Source organism: Caenorhabditis briggsae (assembly GCF_000004555.2).
Source record: "Caenorhabditis briggsae complete genome, chrII, whole genome shotgun sequence".
NCBI lineage: Eukaryota > Metazoa > Nematoda > Chromadorea > Rhabditida > Rhabditidae > Caenorhabditis > Caenorhabditis briggsae.
In genome coordinates, this window is record NC_013486.2 from 3882641 (window position 1) to 3900731 (window position 18091).

An 18091-nucleotide genomic window follows, 5' to 3' on the forward strand; every position below is an offset into this window, starting at 1 on the left:
TCGGTGGGAGGAGGCGGGAATCAAAGTACGCAAACACCGAGTCTCACTTTTTTTATTCCGACAATAGTTTCCCATAAAAATAAAGAAAAAATTCAAAAAAAATTCCTTCATTGCGAAAAACGCATATTATTTCTGGCAACTTTGAAACTTAGAAAAATTATTCCAGAACGCTTCACCCAATGCTCCAAGGAGCTCGAAAAGCTACTCCAAGAGGATCGTCTCTCCGGCGCACCGCTTCTCTTGCTTGCAAACAAGTGTGATCTTCCAGCACCTTACCCTGCGTATGATCTCTCACATGTCTGCCGAAATTATTTTTCTTAACTTTACGAAGTTTTTTCTTCAGGTTCTTGATATTCCGAGGATCCGGGAAGAGAGATCTTGTCAGATTTTTAACTGCAGTGCGATCTCCGGCGAACTTCTGGTGCAAGCGATGACATGGCTGTGTGATGAAATTATGTGATGATGTCAGAAGTCGGATATTCATTCTTTTTTTGTGTGTTAATTTTTGATCTCTATTCTTGTACATACTAAACATATTTGAAAGTATTCATTTTTCATTGAAATTAAACATTGTAAATTGAAATTACAATATTTGTGGAGAATTGCGCTCAGAGAATCAGAAAACGCATAATTGAACTCTCAGGTAAACGATTCTGAATTAGATCTGACTTCATTCGGAATTAGATCGAATAATTCGAAATTCGGAATTAGATCTGACTAGAGAAGGTTGTAACTGGGGTATGGGACTTTGATATGAGACCTATATCATTCGAAAGCTGAGGATGAGACATTTTCAAATATATTCAGATTTTGCTGCGGACTTACCAGATTCTAGAAAATCGAGTTTAAAATTTGGCTGAAATTCGAATATTTTGAGGGCGAGATCTCCCCCCTTTCTTATATGCATCGGGTAACCAGTGGCAAGCAGCGACTGGTGGTGTAGCACAGGTCCTGGGCGATGATGCGCATAAAGGACCCGATCCATATGCGATCCTCTAGAAGTCCGTTTGACACATATCGCGAACAACGAGCTGCGATGAGTCTCATATGTGTGCGATTCGGGAGAGGCTGAATCGAGTGTTCCGAGTGCGCGCGTATCCTAGATGGATTCTAGGTGGGTGGGCGATGTGTGCGATATGGGTCTGATACGGTAGGCCGACTACAACACTCCGAAGTCCCGGATGCGCGCATTGTTTACCGTAAAATCGCAACTTTGTCAATTTTTCGTCAATTCGAGCCTACATTTCTGGTTTTTCGATTATTCCTTCGACGTTTTTTGTGAGGTTGGTAAGTATAAAATAATTACAAAGTGTAAGTTATAAAAATTTTCATTTTTTCATGCAATTTCAAAAAAAAGTGAAAGTGAGACATATTTTTTGAACAAATGAAAAAAAAACAATTTTTAGCGATTTTTTCCCATTTTGTTCTGTTTTTGATTGCATATCAAATTTAAATAGAAACTGCCCTAAGTCTTTTTCAAAACCAAAACATTGACTTCCGAAAAATCAGTAATATGTCGTTCAAAATATAAAAGAATATAGAATAATAAAGGAAAAGTACGAAATCGGAAGACCTGAACAAAATCACATCACAATAGAACTTAACTGATACTTCTAGGAACCCCCAACCAACGTTTTAGTTCATTTCATCGAGTGCCAGCAAGCCAGGCGAGGAGATGCTTTGCGGCGGCGGTGTGCCCCATATGCCCCGTATATGCCCCATACCGGCGTCCTTTCCCTGTACCCAATTCATCGGCGCGTCCTCCGTCGCCCATCCATTATGCGTATGCGCGCCCAGGACCTGTGAGTGGTGAGGAGGGAGGACGGTAACTGAATAGAATTGGGTTCGATTCCTCTGTCCTCAATTTGTTTTCGTTTTTGTTTTTGGTCTTTGTGGAAATCTTCGAAATGCTCTGAACACATTTTTCAAAAAAAAAAAATTTTTGTAATACTGTACATAGTTTTTTGGCGGTTTCGTTAATCAACGCTAAAAATCTTCATCCAGTTTTGTATGTCGGAGTTCATTAGAGTTGTTAGTTTTCCGACACACAGTGATCATTCAACCAGACATGATTTGAATCTGTTTTCGCAAGTTTTGAGCGCTACTGGGTGGTCATTGTAGTACTACGGTCTGTTGAAAATCAGGAAAAGAATCAACATTTCTCGATTCCGAGAAGAAAATAGGTTATCAAATCTTGTAAAAACCTAATTTGATTGTTTTTTTACGTTTAAAACTTTTTTAGCTCTTTTGATAATTTTCGAAAAATTTAAAGATTTTCGAAAAATTTGAAGAATCAAAGGGGATACCCCATGGAATTTTTTTTCAAAAATTTTTTCTGAAAAAAAAAACAAAAAAAACACTGTGAGATTGTATAGAAACATCCAAAATTGCAAGCGTAATCAAAAAAACATCTAAAATCTTTCATAAACCATTAACTTTCTATTCTCAAGAGTCAAAAAGTGGTTGGAAGATCTAGCTATAGCTTAAAAGCTATAGCTTAAAAAAGCTATAGCTTAAAAACAATGAAAATAATTTAAAATCGTGGATTCGTCGAAAAATCGAAAAAATAGGCAACCAAATAATTACAAAAATAAAAGCCTTTAAGGATTTCGATACCGGACCCAAGCTCCGCCAACCCTCAAATTTTCGGCCGCAATGCGCATTGAAACTGGACCAGAGTAATAGTCATAAACAATGCAGTAGACAAGGGTACACGGTAGACTTCAGTATCAATTCTTCGTTTTCAATCCCATGACGAGCCCCATGGTTCCTTCACAAGTGTAAACAGATGCTTCCAATCCGTCAATCCGTTTTATATCGTATCCTTCTCCTACTAGGTTATGGTACAGGTTCCTGGAAAAAAAATCGAGAAATTGAATTTGAAATTTAGAAAAATACAAAACAACTTACACAGGAACCATCGGTTGTCCTATTTCATATGGTATATTTTCTAGAACAGTACCCAAAAAGTTGTCTTTATCAATTAGATTGATTTCAAATTGTTTAGTGTTCAGATGGCATTTCATGTCTATCCAGTTCTTCAGAATCAGATTCAATTCTTGATTTGTGATGGTAGTTCTCATAAACGCCACATATGGGAAACTAAAGTTTGTCGCATGATCTACAGTAATCCATGATCCGTTTTCAATCATTAATTGCTCAAAAGTCCCTTTAATTCTCAATGGAAGCTTCTCTTTGGTTTCCGCCATAAGTCGGAGAATTAATGTCGGTGTTATATTGTCCAAAATATATTGCACATCTTTTTGTGGAACATTCTGACCAATAATAGTAATACAATCAATTGTAGGAAATCTCAGTTTCACCCATTTCACACTTTCTTCGATTCTTCCTTCGAGTGGATTCATCCAGAAGCTGATACATCTGATTTTTTTATTCATGACACTAATTGCATTAGTGTAAAGTTTGTTGAAATCTTTCATGATGTTGTTGGAATAAACGTAAACAATCTCGAATTGTTTGCCGTATGTATCATCAATTTCAGTTTCTCTTTTTCGATCCTTTTCCTTCTCATCCGTCATTACGAAGTCATACCAATTACCTTCATATTCAATCATTAAGTGAGGACATTTTTCGAGCATAACATGTTTGAGTTTTGCATACCATCGACCCCTCTTCGAGGTTCGTGACAAGTCAAGTCTGGAAAACAATTAAGTTGATGATCTCTTTTACATCACTAATGTTTTTTGAAAATGTGTACAATCTCTCATTCGTCTTGTTCATAAAACAAAATTTTCCAAGCCATTCGAATGCAATAAATTTCTCAATAATGATAATTCAGAAATCAACGAGTTAACTGAAGGTTGTTATGGGCTGTCCAATGACTCGTCCATGTTCTCAAACAATTATAAAAAAATAGGTGTTCGTTGTTTTTCCAAGAACTCAGTAAACTAAGCCTAATTTTAACAAAAAAAAACATATCAAATAGGTCCATTTTTCAAATTTTATCATAAATAAGGGGATTGTTAGTTTTCCACAATAAGTTGAACTAAAATAAACTCACATATCAAATGGGTCCATCGTGCTCAAGACATTTCGAGTCACGACAATCGGTAGGTCCAGAAATCGAAATTTATCTCGATTTTTCATTGAATCACTGGAGAAACTGGGATGGTAGATGTTAGGAGGCTGTGTAGAGAGGTAAAAAAAGACGAGATGTCTGCGAAGAGGTAGGGGAATAAAGAAAGACGAGATGTGTTAGAGGTGGACCATTGACCTAACGAGCGAGGGAGAATAGAAAGACAGACATTGGCAGATGGTGATGCTGTGGCGTTCTGCACTCATCGGGTTTACCTCTTATGTCTGGTCAACATCCAACACAATGTGTCATCCCGTGTTTCTTCATTACCCTACCACAGAGATCCCCTCCTACTACTATCCTAGTTTCTCCAGTGAGGTTCGACGAATCTGTTGACGAATAAATTTCTAGATGTTTCCAGGATTCTCAGTTGAACTTGTGGGATGTTGGAGGGCAAACAAGACGTACTGAAAAAAAAAGTTTGAGATTTTTCGGATGGAGATGAGCAGAAAAATACTGTCTTCTGAATCAACTTCTGAATATTCCAGGCGTTCACACTTCATTAAAAAAATCCAGAATGCCTCCCAAAACGCTCAGAAGAGCTGAAAAGGTTACTCCAAGAAGACGAACTCTCCGGCATGGTTTTGTGATGATGTCGGAAGTCGGATATTCATTATTGATTGATTCCTCTGTGTGATAATTTTTGATCTCTACGTAATTTTTGAAAGATATTCATAATTTTTAAAAGTATTCATTCTTCATTGAAAAAAGAAATGAGGAAATATCCTTTGGGTCCATCACGAATGTAAATAGAATCTGTCAATCCGTCAATCCGTTTTATATAATATCCTGCTTCTACTGTATGCTTTGGATTCCTGAAAAAAATCAAGAACTTAAATCTGAAATTTCAAAAAAATTTACAAAAGAACTTACTCAAGCTCTGTCGGTTCCGCTATTTCGTATGAAATATTTTCTAGAGCAGTATCCAAAAAGTTCTCTCAATCTGTTAGATGTTTGTTCCTAAAAGCGTCACAGATGGATAATTGAAATCCTTCAAATGATTTACAGTAATCCATGATCCGTTTTCAATCATTAGTTGCTCAAAAGTCCATTAATCCGTTTTATATCGTATCCTCCTTCTACTAGGCTATGGTATGGATTCCTGGAGAAAATCAAGAAATTGAATTCCGAATTTCAATAAAAAATCACATAACAATTTACAAAGGAACTATCGGTTGTCCTATTTCATATGGTATATTTTCTAGAACAGTATCCAAAAAGTTCTCTCCATCCATCAGATTGATTTCAAGTTGTTTCGTCTTTAGATGGCATTTCATGTCTATCCAGTTCTTCAGAATCAGATTCAATTCTTGATTTGTGATGGTAGTTCCCATAACCACCACATATGGGAAACTGAAGTTCATCGCATGATCTACAGTAATCCATGATCCACTCCCTATTCGTATTTGCTCGAAAGTCCCTTCAATTCTCCATAGAAGATTCTCATTGGATTCCGCCGTTTTTCGAAATTTATTTGTCGGCGTTATATTGTCCAAAACATATTGCACATCTTTCTGTGGAACGTTCGGACCATTAATATGAATACGCTCAACATTGGGAAATCTCAGTTTCACCCATTCGACGCTTTCTTTGATTCTTCCTTCGAGTAGATTCAACCAGAAACTGACACATCGGATTTTTTTTATTCATCACACTAATAACATTAGTGTGAAGTTTGTTGAAATCTTTCATGATGTCGTTGGAATAAACGAAAACAGCCTCATATCGAATACCACCAGAAACATCAAATTTAGTTTCTCTTTTTCGATCCTTTTCTTTCTCGTCCGTCATCACGAATTCATAGAAGTTTCCTTCATATTCCAGCAATAAGTGAGGAAATTTTTCGAGAATAAGAAGTGGAACCTGGAAAACAATTAAGTTGTCTGTAGCACTACCAATGTTTTATTGCACTGAAAATTTTACAATCCTTCATTTGTCTCGATTTCAAAACACAAGTCATTCGGAATTTCAATATAATAAATGTCTCAAAAATGATTAATTTAGAAAACAACGAGTTCACTGAAGATTGTTATGGACTTCCCAATGATCCTCGTTAATTTTCAAATATTACCACAAAAGAGATGAATAATCGTTTTCTAAGAACTCAGTGAAGTCAAGAATAACTCTAGCAAAAACTCACATATCCAATGGGTCCTTTGTGCTCACGACATTTCGAGTCACGACAATCGGGAGGTCCAGAAATCGAAATTGATTCCGATTTTTCATTGAATCACTGGAGAAATTCATTGGGTTCACCCCTTACTACTATCCCAGTTTCTCCAGGGATTCAATGAGCAGACAAATACCGATGTCTGGACCTCCCGATTGTTGTGATTCTAGAGGTCCGATAGATCTTTTGACAAAGAAATTTTCTTCTGGCCTAAAAGTTGTTTGGGGCGCGTTTTTTGACCCGTTGCCTTGGACCCAAGTGCAGGTTCACATGTTTTCAAAGCACTGATCTAAATCGAAAACTACAGTAATCCGACGTGAATCTACTATTTTCGTTTTTACTTTTTTTTAATTACAAAAAAGGATCAGAAATTCTGCGTGCTGACAACTTTCATGAGCTTTTTTCTCTTATCTTATCTCTAGATCTGATCTACAGGGGCTATATAAGCAGGAGAAATCAATGAAAAGTCGGACCAAGGAGTCGATGAGGAGTCCGATTTGCAAAGTGGTTCCAGGGCAGCTTTATGGATGGGATCCGATCGATTCTACGAAGACTACTGACGATGATCACCGGGAGGACGACGTTGGGTGAGGACGACGTTGGATGTCAAATGCTGGAAAGAGTTAGATGCTGTCAACTGCCAGGAAGCTTCGAATGCGCTAATCATTGCTATTTTGTTTTTTAGAAGACTGATCGACGTCATTGAAGTAAAAAAAGTACTAAAAGGCCTCAGGTCGCCATTGTTTGGGGTTCATGGCTAGGTGTTTATCACTGAACGTCCCCCTTTTACCAAATGACAGAAATCAAATTTTAAAAGAAAATTAAATAGCCATTGATAGCGTACGCTGAGCTTTCTGGCAGCAGAGAAGGATCTACCAGGACACACCGACTTACGACTTCAAACGTCCAACTTCCGAGTTCAACACTTCCACTTCATGACATCTTTTCACATCTCTTTTTTATCAATTTCTTATCTTATCAAGTTTTTCAGATTTTGAAGATTTTGATTTTTGGAATAAGGATTACTGTAGCAATGAAAAGCGTACACATGGCTTTCTGTTAGCAGCGAATCAACTAGCAACGAGAATCTGTCTGGCACCTTTCTATGAAAAACTGGGGCGCAGAAGTGCTGCAGAAAGTTTTCGAGAAACCCAGAGTTGTCGGATGGAGAAGTGCAGAAAAAAAGACTGTCTTCTGAAAAACCTTCTGAATATTCCAGGCGTTTACAACTCATGAAAAAACTTCCAGAACGCCGCACAAAATGCTCAGAAGACCTGAAAAAGTTACTCCAAGGAGACCGACTCTCGGCTCTGTGACGATGTGAAAAGTCGGATATTCATTCGATTGATTCTTTATTGCATACTTGCTAAATCCGAAAAATTTTCCCGGTCCGGGTTCCGAAAATTTCAAAAATTTTCAGTTGATTTTTTATAAACTTTTTTGAAAATAATAATATTTTGTCTCAAAAACCCGGCCCGCGACATTTATGCTTTATTATATTTATTTTTATCTCTTTTCATGTACATAACATTTTAAAGTTTTCATTCTTCATTGAAAAAAGAAATATGGAAATATCCTTTGAGTCCATCACAAATGTAAATAGAAGCTGTCAATCCGTCAATCCGTTTTATATAATATCCTGCTTCTACTGTATGCTTTGGATTCCTGAAAAACATCAAGAACTTAAATCTGAAATTTCAAAAAATTACAAAGCAACTTACTCAAGCTCTATCGTTCTGCTATTCCGTATGGAATATTTTCTAAAGCATTATCCAAAAAGTTCTCTCTATCTGTTAGATTGATTTCCGATTGTTTCGTTTTTAAGTGACATTTCATGTCTATCCAATTCTTCAAAATCATATTCACTCGTTGGTTTGTGACGTTCGTTCCCATAAGCGTCACATATGGGAAATTGAAATTCTACAGTAATCCATGATCCACTTCCAATTCGTATTTGCTCAAAATTTGCAATTCGTATTTGCTCAAAAAACTCATCCGTCATTACGAATTCATAGAAATCCGTCATAATATTCTATCAATAAGTGAGGAACTTTTTCGAGAAAAATAATCAGTGTATCGCTTGGGAACTTCTTGAGTTTTGCATACGATCGGCACCGTTTTGATGTTCGTGATAAGTCGAATCTGGAAGACAATTAAGTTGACAATCTTTGTATGGCAGCACCCGCAAAGGCCCGGTTCAAAACTTTGACTATTTCAGTTTCTCCAGTGATTCAATGAGCAATCGAGCAATCGAGAGATAAAACTTGAAATTAATCTGATGGATGGAGAGAACTTTTTGGATACTGATCTAGAAAATATACCATATGAAATAGGACAACCGATAGTTCCTTTGTAAATTGTTATGTGATTTTTTATTGAAATTCGGAATTCAATTTCTTGATTTTCTCCAGGAATCCATACCATAGCCTAGTAGAAGGAGGATACGATATAAAACGGATTAATGGATTGGCAGCTTCTATTTACATTTGTGAAGGGCCCAAAGGATTAGCAATGGGATTGAAAACAAAGGATTGAATCTGGATTTTTTGTGGATTTATGGATCTTCTATTCTCGTTCTGAAAACCTTACGAAATTATTTTTTCCGGTCCTGGATTTTTTAGGTCCTGTATCTCTTCATGTACATAATTAGTATTCATTTTTCATTGAAAAAAGAACAAAAAGAAAATGGAAGAAATAAATTAAAAATTATAAAATATTTGTCGAGAATTGCACTCGGAGATTCCGGTTGTCGTGTGTGATTGGTGGTGACTACTTTTCTAGCAGTCAGAATTCTTTGATCGTGGCACTCGGGAAACGATCATGTACGTCATGAAAATGGCGACGAAGATGGTGAATCCGGCGAAGACGGAGGCGATGGAGACGGCGAAGTAGCTGACGCAGAATCCTTGGCCGAAAGTGTCGTATCCGATTTCGCTGGAGGCGACTAGAGCTTCAGCGGATGTTCGGAGAGAGGCTGGGAGCTGAAAAAGAAGGAATTTACTAAAAATTGCTCAATTAGATCATCCACTTACATCTCCTTCCAAAACTTCCAAAGTCGTAAGCTCGGCGCGCACATCCAACACATTCTCCATAGCTTCAACGGATCTCTTCTTCAAAACTCTAAAGAACTGAGCGGTCTGATTGGCCTGCTTGACAGCTCCAAATCCTTGTGGCTCAGAGCAAGTCGGGCGAGCGCACTCCTCATGTGGTTCCTTGACAGTGATCGAAATCTGGCATTGATAGAACAATTGAGAGCGATCGGCGTATTTGTAGACGTGAGCTTCTTGTCCAGCCATCAAATCAGTTGGATATTCGAGATTGTTGAGCAAGAACTTGTCGAGAGCACAACCGTTCTCATCAAGAATCTGAACGGTGTCACCGTTTCCATCATCGACAGTGCAAGAGTGAACGACGGCGCAGAAGGTGTCGACGGTCTCGGAATCGCAAGTCCATTTGTGGTAGACTTGTTGTCCAATAGTGGCAAATTGCACTGGCTCTCCGGTTGGTCCTCCGTTGAGAATCTCGTACTTGCAGATTGGCATTGGGACGACTTGGGTTTGGAAGGCGGTCGTGAGATCGGAGACTTCGATTTGGGTGGAGACGGTCTTGTCGGCTTCCATGTAGAAGCATTGGATACGGTAGGCTCTGAAAATGATGGGGTTGTATTGTGGAAAGATGATTAATGGAGCTAGGTAGTTCCAGAAGTTTGAGTTTGGCTCACTGGGATCTCTAGAATATTTTTATCCCGAAAATCCTAAATTGATCAATGTCTCGGTAAATGTCGGGCAAAAGCATCAAGATGTACTAACTTGGGGACTTGCCCAACTTGCCCAACTCAAATCGACCCTTAAAACAGACTTACCGATCAACCTTGGTGACGAATTGTGGATGGAAGGAGACAACGACGGTGGTGGTGACGAACACTCCCTTGGGGTTCAACGAACGGGTACGTGCCACGTTGCAAGTGTCGAATGGAAGCTCGATACCGGCAACTTGCCGTCCTCCCTCGTCATTTCTGCACTCTTGTTGATCGAAGAGTCCCTTGACGTAGACGTGCCCCTCGAATGCGTTTCTGGTGTTGAAGTTTACTGGAAATAAATTTTGAAGTTTTTATTAGAAGTCTAAATTACCTGTGATGGATGTTGGTCCACACTCGATCTCGGGCTCTCCCTCGACATTGTTATCAACTGGAATCGCGCTCACCGACGCTGCCAGTAAACACAATCCGAGACCGATAGTAAACCTTTGCATTCTGAAATTGTATCAGAATTTTTTCATTAAAAAAAGAAGGAGAAAAAATGTGTCTCAAAATAAATTAGAATGGCGAGTGTAGAAGCTTCAAAAACGCTATTTATATAGATACACACAGGCGGCTTATCGTCGGTGGCTGATCATTTAGGAATTGCGAGGGAGGAGACGACGACGATGAACTTTTGGATCCGCCCACTTTTATGTGATTTTCAAGATTGAGAGAAAAGGTAACAGCAAATTAGCAGTTTGACAAAAATTTTGTAAGAATAGTATCAGACAATAATGGGATACTGTAAAGTTTATAAGAGAGTTGTAGCCTAACTTTGAGCCAAATTTTCTCGGTTCGTGTGAAAGATATCAACAAGTGGTCAACTAACAAAATATTTAATTTGATATAATTGATATTTTGTCAGTTGACCACTTTTTGATATCTTTCACAGGGAATTAGATATATAGGCTTGAAGTTGGGAGCGTCCTATTAGAGTGTTTATGGCAAATGTGCCGCTCACAAAGCAGAGAATTTCCAAACCGCGTCAGATTTCAAGAGGTGAATTCTACAAAAAGTTTATAATTACAAAAATATAGCTCTATTTTTGTTTGATATTATCTGAAAGTTTCGGGTTTATTAGGCAATTTAAAATGACTTTTGTAGTATATTACAAATTATCATGGTGTTTTTTCTAATAGAATGCCATTCTACCCTTAGCTTTCAACTTCAATTATCTCGGTTTCTGTGAGAGATATAAAAAATTTGTCAACTGATAAAATGTTGATTATATTATCACACATGTTTTAGCAATTGGCAAGTTTTCGATATCTTCCATGGGGACCGAGATAATTGAGCTCAAAGGAGTACGTGCAGGGAAATACGGAATCTTCTGTGGAACAAAGGAAATACGGTACCTGTAAACTGAAATTAAAGGAGGCCAGACACCAAAAAAAAGTTTTCCTGATATTTTGCATAGAGAACCCTCATGAGGGGTTGAACTCATGACAGGCAGCTCAGGGGTACAGCGCCGCTACCGGCTGAGCTATGGGGGCGCGAAGGCGCCTGACGACCGATGGTCTACATAAGCGCGGCGCGATTTCTACTGAGGAATCGTTCAAATCGAAATTTAAAGAATTGAGTTTCAGCTTCTTCAGTGAAAAATAGTCAGCTTTAAAGTCCCACAAAAGTAGACTGGAATCTTTCGATTTGCCTGAAATCTTCGGAGAATACTAAATCCAAAGGAGATATGATGCTTCGAAATAAAACAACGTCGAAACTTTTATTTCTATTACAGGGGGTCCTTCTAATAAAGGGGACCCTTCTAATACAGGTTTTATGGAATATTTTGTGATAATAAATTTTTAGCGTTTTCAGAAATTATCAGAGGTATCTAGAGTTTTTTGCCTACTTTTTCGGAGCAAAAAAAATGAAATGAAAATTTCCAGGAATTCGAAAACTTCTAGACTTTTCCAAAACACTAAATACGAAATCCACTATTATGGAAACCAGAAAACAGTGTAAGAATGTCATCCTTCCCGTCATATCCAACCCAGGATTCCTTTACATAGTCGTCCTCATCAATTCGTTGTTTTATTGGGACAACTTATAGACTCATTTATGTATCACCCCAGAGACATATCAGGATGATGCTTCTGGCGGTTCTTTTTCTTCTTCACGAGAGAGAGAGAGAGAGAGAGAGAGAGAGAGAGAGAGAGAGAGAGAGAGAGAGAGAGAGAAAAGAGAAGTGAAAGGATAATTTCGGCATAATTAGGCTATTATCAGAAGGAGAGAGAAGGCTTTATTAGCTTTTTGATTATCGGCAGATTTATCAGTGATTTGTATTGGCAAGGGGAAATTCGATTTTTATATTTAGTTCTTAGAGTCTTAGAATCTTAGAATCTTAGAGTCTTAGAATCTTAGAATCTTAGAATCTTAGAATCTTAGAATCTTAGAATCTCAGAATCTCAGAATCTCAGAATCTCAGAATCTCAGAATCTCTGGATCTTAGAATCTTCGAATCTTTGGAGATTCTGAAAACCGTAGATTTGAGAAATTCAAAAATTCCAGAAAGCTCCAAAAGTTCGAAAATTGCAGCATGATAACTTTCAAGAAAAAACGGAGTTTCCAAAATTTCGTTAAATGTGGGGGGACATGAAAAAAATAATGTTCTCGAAATTTCGTTTAAATATGCCTCTCGAGGAGTTGAACGTGTGGGACGAGGATTGAGGGTGCGGCGCCGCTACCGACTGAGCTACACGGACAAAGAGAAAGCGGTCGTCCGATTGCATTCATAAAGGCGAGGACGACAGCTGTACGCAGAGTGACATTAAGCGTTGTACACCGTCACGGTAGAATGCATACTCTGGCCCCAAAAATCCCCCGTAAAATCTCCTGTCCCCCCACCTTTAAATCAGAATTCCAGAACTTTCTGATTTTCTAAATTTCCAAGATCACTTTTTAAAACTTTCCTGTACTCCGAAAGTTCATAAATTCAATCAACACAGAAAGAATAATTTCAGGAAATGCGTTTCAGCTTTTTGTGAAACTTTAACTTCTTGTTCTTCAGAAAATCGCCCGTCGGGGTCCCATGTTCGGTCGGTCGGCTAAATTTCCCGACCGAATGGAAGTCTTAGTTGCCAAACTACAGTAATTATAATAAAAACTGTCAACTTGAGTGACAGGAGACAACTAGGTATTGTTTTTTTTTCTGTCTGTATGTACGGTAAAACCTGCATGAGAAAGTACGTCTTCTCCTATTTCAAACCACTCCGCTCTTCTATTAAAGAGGCCATTCTATTGAAGGGCCAATACAGGTTTTACGGTATATGTTCAAGGCTACAGTAATCCCGATAACAGTTTTTATTTGGTGAAACTCTTAAATCAAAGTTTGAAACCTTAACGAAAGTGATTCAATCAAAAAAATCTGGAATCTAAAGGTCGGATCTCATTTACGTCATCTCCGAAACTTCTCCGTCCGTCGGCCTTGAAACATCATAATAATCCGAAATGCATAATTTTTTGATAAGACTTTGAAACAAAAAAATGAAGAAGAAAAACCGGACTTTTTCGGACAGGAATGGTCAGTTATGGATATATGGAAAAGAGAATTTTGAAGAACGAGTTTTTTGGGTTTTTGAAAAAAAATGGGCATATATGACAATTTTTTTAGTTGAGGGAAAATAAACTGAGAGGGGAATGGTCATTAGACATGTCCTTATGACAAATTATATGAAGAAGTTACTAGTTCCTTAGAAGAAGCCACTTGACAAAACTGTTGAGTGGATGGATTTGTGGCTTTTTTTTTGGTTTATTTGTTAGTCATCTTTCTCTGAATTCTTTTAATCTAAAAGAGAAGGTTCTTTTTCAGAGTATAGAAAGTTTACAGAAAAAAAAGAGAGAATAATTGATCTATGATCCGATAGGAGGTGTATTAGGAAACGGGAATTGTCTTGCATGTTATTAATTATTGGATTCGAGAAATCGAAAGAAAGAGATAAAGAGGAAGGGATTGAAAAAAAAACTATTTGGCCTTTTGGGATTTAAGCTTCCAATTTTTTGAACTTCTTTTTGAGCAATGTCAAGACTCTGTAATTTAAAATACCGTATTTCCACTAATAGATCCCTGCCCCAAACCGTCCACTTTAAGCTCAAACATCTCTTTTCCTATAAAATACATCGAAAATGTGTCGACTAATAAAATTTTGATGATAATATGATAAACATTTTGTCTGTTGACATATTTTCGATATCTTTTACAGGAAATGAGATATATGGGCTCAAAGTTGACGGTTTGGTGGACTTTTACTAGAGAAAATACGGATACAAAAGAAATGAAACTGGTATTTCTGATTTTTTCGAATCCTTAAGTTGTTAAATATTTGAAACATTACAGCTCTTAGATTGTTGGAATTTGAGATTCAAAGATTCTGAAAATCTGAACCATCAAATGTTTTTTTTTGAATTCCGAAGTACAAAAACAAACAGAATGCCACATTTGTAACCTCTCTAGAGTTCCAAAGAGATTGAACGGTTTTATATTCTGAATCTGGAAATTTTATGAGATTCTGAAAGTCGGGAATTCAAAGCTTTAGAATTCCTGCAAATATTTCATGACATATAACGCAAATATGGTACTGTAGCTGTTTTTCAGCCTCAACCCTCTCTTCTCTACGTCATCCGGTCCCCGGAACTCCTTCACCTCCAGATGACCATATATTCTTATACGTCTTTTATGTCTTCTCCTGTCAGCGTCCACGTAGCCGAAAGGATAACGTGTGCGGTTGTGGGACCACCGGGGGAATGGAAAGGACGAGTTCGATTCCCCCGGTGGTCTTTGATTGATGACGTGAGGAGGACCCACGTCTCTACCGCACATCGTTAAGGCACGGAGGACGTCGCTGGAGGACCGGCAACTACAAGCAACGATCGAGCGAAGGAGGATCACTGATGGAATGATAAATATATAGTAATGTCCTGAATTGTGTAGATTAAGAAAAATAAATAGTTTTTTCGAGAATTTCGGAACTTTTTGATTTTGGACACTGAGTTCAAACTTTTTGAAAATTCTGAATTAGGCGACTGAAATTGGGTTTTGGAAAACTCGAATCCTGCATTTTTAGATTCTGATGTTTTGAGATTATGAAGAGTTAATATACTGAATGTCTGGTAGGCCCGTATTCTGACATTTTGAGATCGAAAAGTTTTGAGATCCAACCTTCTCGTATACAAAATTTTTGAAATTTTGAAGATTCGAGATCCAACGTTTTCAAATTCTAAACCGTTGGGTGTCGGAATTCCGAAGATCCTGAACTTGAAACTTTAAAGTTTTACGATTCCGAAATTTTGAAATTTCTAAGTTTTGGTGCTGCAAATTTAGAGTATTGTACTTGTATTGAATTTCAGCCTAAACCCTCTCTTCTCCACGTCATCCGGTCACCGGACCTTCTTCACCTCCAGATGTCCATATATTCTTATACGTCTTCAATGTCTTCACATGCCAGCGTCCCCGTAGCCGAAATGATAACATGTGCGGTTGTGGGACCACCGTAGAATGGAAAGGACAAGTTCGATTCCCCTCGTGGTCTTCGATTGATGACGTGAGGAGGACCCATATCTCCATCGCACATCGTTAAAGCACGGAGGACGTCGGTGGGGGACCAGAAACGACAAGCAACGAGCGAGCGAAGGAGGATCACAGAAATTATTATAATTGCTACTGTTCTGAATTGTAAATTGAAGGAATAAATAATTTTTTCTGAGGATCGTGAAACTTGGAGATTCAATAATTTATAGGAAATCATTGTTTAGATCGATGGAATTTTACAAATCCCAATGGACCTCGGAGTTCTGAAACATTGGATTTTGAAAAGGAACGTTTAAAAACTTCAAATTTCGAAAATTAGGCGAACAAAGTTTGTTTTTAATTAATTCTGCCAACCTTGAAGAATCCTAAAAATTCTGAGAATTCTTAAAATCTGAATTCAGCGGACTCATCTCTGCTCCGCCCTATGATGCCTGGGGGTACAGCGTGACCTCAGAAAAGATGTACATGCGAGCTGCCAAGGTGGCTGCTAATATTTCGAACCAACTCGAATCCAACCAGAAGACACAAAATCTTCAGACGCCGTCAAGTGAGTTTTTTTTTCTGTCAGAATCTAGGACTCGAAAAATCTGAAAATCAATCTCCAACCTTTTCCCCCTCATGGGGAATTGTGACTCCTTCCTGCAATTTTCAATTCCTCCAAAATTGCATTACTACCAAATGGCTATTGTACGTGCAAAACAAAAAGAGCACACAAACACCCATTTTCTCTAAATCTCTCACTCTCTCACACCCTCTCTAACCACCCAAAAGCACAGTACGTGAGGTCGTAAGCATTTTTTCTCTGTTTGAACCCGGGTCTCTTTTATGTACTCACACGTACACACACACACAAAAGTGTTGCAATATTTTGGTAGGGTGCAGAATTTTATCAAAAAGAAAATGGCATATTTGATGTCATTATAGGGGTGGGGAAGCGGTATGAAACTGAAGAAGTGTGATTCAGAATTTTTTGGTTGGTAGAAGAAATCACGTAGAGCTGCTTTAGTTGGGTTGGAAAAAACGGAAGTTCTGTGATTCTGAAAATTTTCCGGTTGTCTGAAATTTCTAAAATTTCGTTAATTTTTATTTTCTGAAACTTTTGGTTAGCAAATTCTAAGATTCTGGGATTCTAAGATTCTAAGATTCTAAGATTCTAAGATTCTAAGATTCTAAGATTCTAAGATTCTAAGATTCTAAGATTCTAAGATTCTAAGATTCTAAGATTCTAAGATTCTAAGATTCTAAGATTCTAAGATTCTAAGATTCTAAGATTCTAAGATTCTAAGATTCTAAGATTCTAAGATTCTGAGATTTGAGATTCTAAGATTCTAAGATTCTGAGATTTGAGATTCCGAACTTTTGAGAATCTGAATTTTTGATATTTCGAGTTTTTTAGAAAATAATTTTCGAAATTCTGAAAGTTTGAGACTTTGGGGTGACCGTATTCCCAATTTTTTAGATTTTGCAGTTTTCAGATTCTAAATTTTTGAGATTCCAACATTTTGAAGTTTTGAACTTACGAGAGTGGCCATGAATTCTGAAAATTTTAGATTCTGAAGTTTGGAAAAAATCTAAACTTCTGAAATTCTGAAGTTTCGAAATTCTGAATTGTGTGATTTCAAGGTTTCTAAAGGTTTAAAATTTGTTAAATAAAAATGTTGAATGAAAGCCAATTTTTTGAATGAAAGCCAATTTTTTTAGAGAATACTTCTCGACTACTATTTTTCTCAGTCATGAATCTCCGATTTTCTCAAACCCTATAATTTATTTTCCGAGCTCTCAGTTTGAAAAATGAACCCCAAACTTTTCATTTCAAAAAACCCATTTGTCACTCTCCCATCTGCTCTTTGCCTTCTTTTTCGCTGCTCCCAGAATAGATTTTATATACGGCTCACAGAGCAATTATATTATTCGAAGGGGAAAAATTCTAATTTGTTAGTGCTCCAATTTCCGTTTCCAAGTATAGCGTTTGTTTTCAGATCTAATTATTTTGTTATTTCTGTGGCATGTGCTGAACTTTTGCTTATATTTCCGTTTTTGTATTTGACGAATGCAAAGTTAAAAAATCTACGAATTTGAGCTTTTGAGATAAATTTGAACTTTTGAATAATCTTGGAATTTTAAGATCGGCACGAATTCTCTGATTTTGATAGTTGATTAGAACTGAGCTTTTTTTGCATTTTTTGACATTTTCAAAACTTTGAGATTCTGAGATTCTGAGATTCTGAGTTTCTGAGATTCTGAGATTCTAAGATTCTAAGATTCTAAGATTCTAAGGTTCTAAGATTCTAGGATTCTAAGATTCTAAGATTCTAAGATTTTAAGATTCTGAGATTCTGAGATTCTGAGATTCTGAGATTCTGAGATTCTGAGATTCTGAGATTCTGAGATTCTGAGATTCTGAGATTCTGAGATTCTGAGATTCTGAGATTTTGAGATTCTGAGATTCTGAGATTCTGAGATTCTGAGATTCTGAGATTCTGAGATTCTGAGATTTTGAGA

General features: G+C 37.4%; 6 protein-coding genes across 6 annotated transcripts in view; 2 read left to right on the forward strand and 4 right to left on the reverse strand.

The window, feature by feature from the left end:
* Positions 1–460, forward strand: part of CBG00631 — a gene marked incomplete at both ends in the record, with an annotated part of 2207 nt that extends 1747 nt beyond the window's left edge. The window contains 2 exons of the mRNA XM_002630174.1: positions 167–297; positions 344–460. Coding sequence (XP_002630220.1) covers positions 167–297; positions 344–460 — 248 coding nt within the window. The remainder of the gene's footprint in view (positions 1–166; positions 298–343) is intronic.
* The window catches only part of CBG25505, a gene marked incomplete at both ends in the record, with an annotated part of 5678 nt that extends 4771 nt beyond the window's left edge, over positions 1–907 (reverse strand). Inside the window, one exon of the mRNA XM_045241933.1 lies at positions 858–907. Coding sequence (XP_045097948.1) covers positions 858–907 — 50 coding nt within the window. The remainder of the gene's footprint in view (positions 1–857) is intronic.
* Positions 908–2729: 1822 nt separating this feature from the next.
* CBG00630 lies at positions 2730–4107 on the reverse strand (the record flags this gene model as incomplete). Its single annotated transcript, XM_002630173.1, has 3 exons — positions 2730–2853; positions 2911–3657; positions 4022–4107. The coding sequence occupies 3 exons, from the start codon at positions 4105–4107 to the stop codon at positions 2730–2732; spliced, it is 957 nt and encodes a 318-aa protein (XP_002630219.1).
* Positions 4108–5253: 1146 nt separating this feature from the next.
* Positions 5254–6343, reverse strand: CBG00629 (the record flags this gene model as incomplete). The annotated part of the gene is made up of 2 exons (XM_002630172.1): positions 5254–5719; positions 6237–6343. 2 exons carry the CDS (start codon positions 6341–6343, stop codon positions 5254–5256), a joined length of 573 nt encoding a protein of 190 aa, XP_002630218.1.
* A 2700-nt stretch (positions 6344–9043) lies between these two features.
* On the reverse strand, positions 9044–10517 carry Cbr-cut-3 (the record flags this gene model as incomplete). The annotated part of the gene is made up of 4 exons (XM_002630171.1): positions 9044–9247; positions 9299–9911; positions 10129–10354; positions 10397–10517. The coding sequence occupies 4 exons, from the start codon at positions 10515–10517 to the stop codon at positions 9044–9046; spliced, it is 1164 nt and encodes a 387-aa protein (XP_002630217.1).
* Positions 10518–14710: 4193 nt separating this feature from the next.
* On the forward strand, positions 14711–15555 carry CBG00626 (the record flags this gene model as incomplete). Its single annotated transcript, XM_002630170.1, has 2 exons — positions 14711–14851; positions 15409–15555. 2 exons carry the CDS (start codon positions 14711–14713, stop codon positions 15553–15555), a joined length of 288 nt encoding a protein of 95 aa, XP_002630216.1.
* Between the last annotated feature and the right edge of the window lie 2536 nt (positions 15556–18091).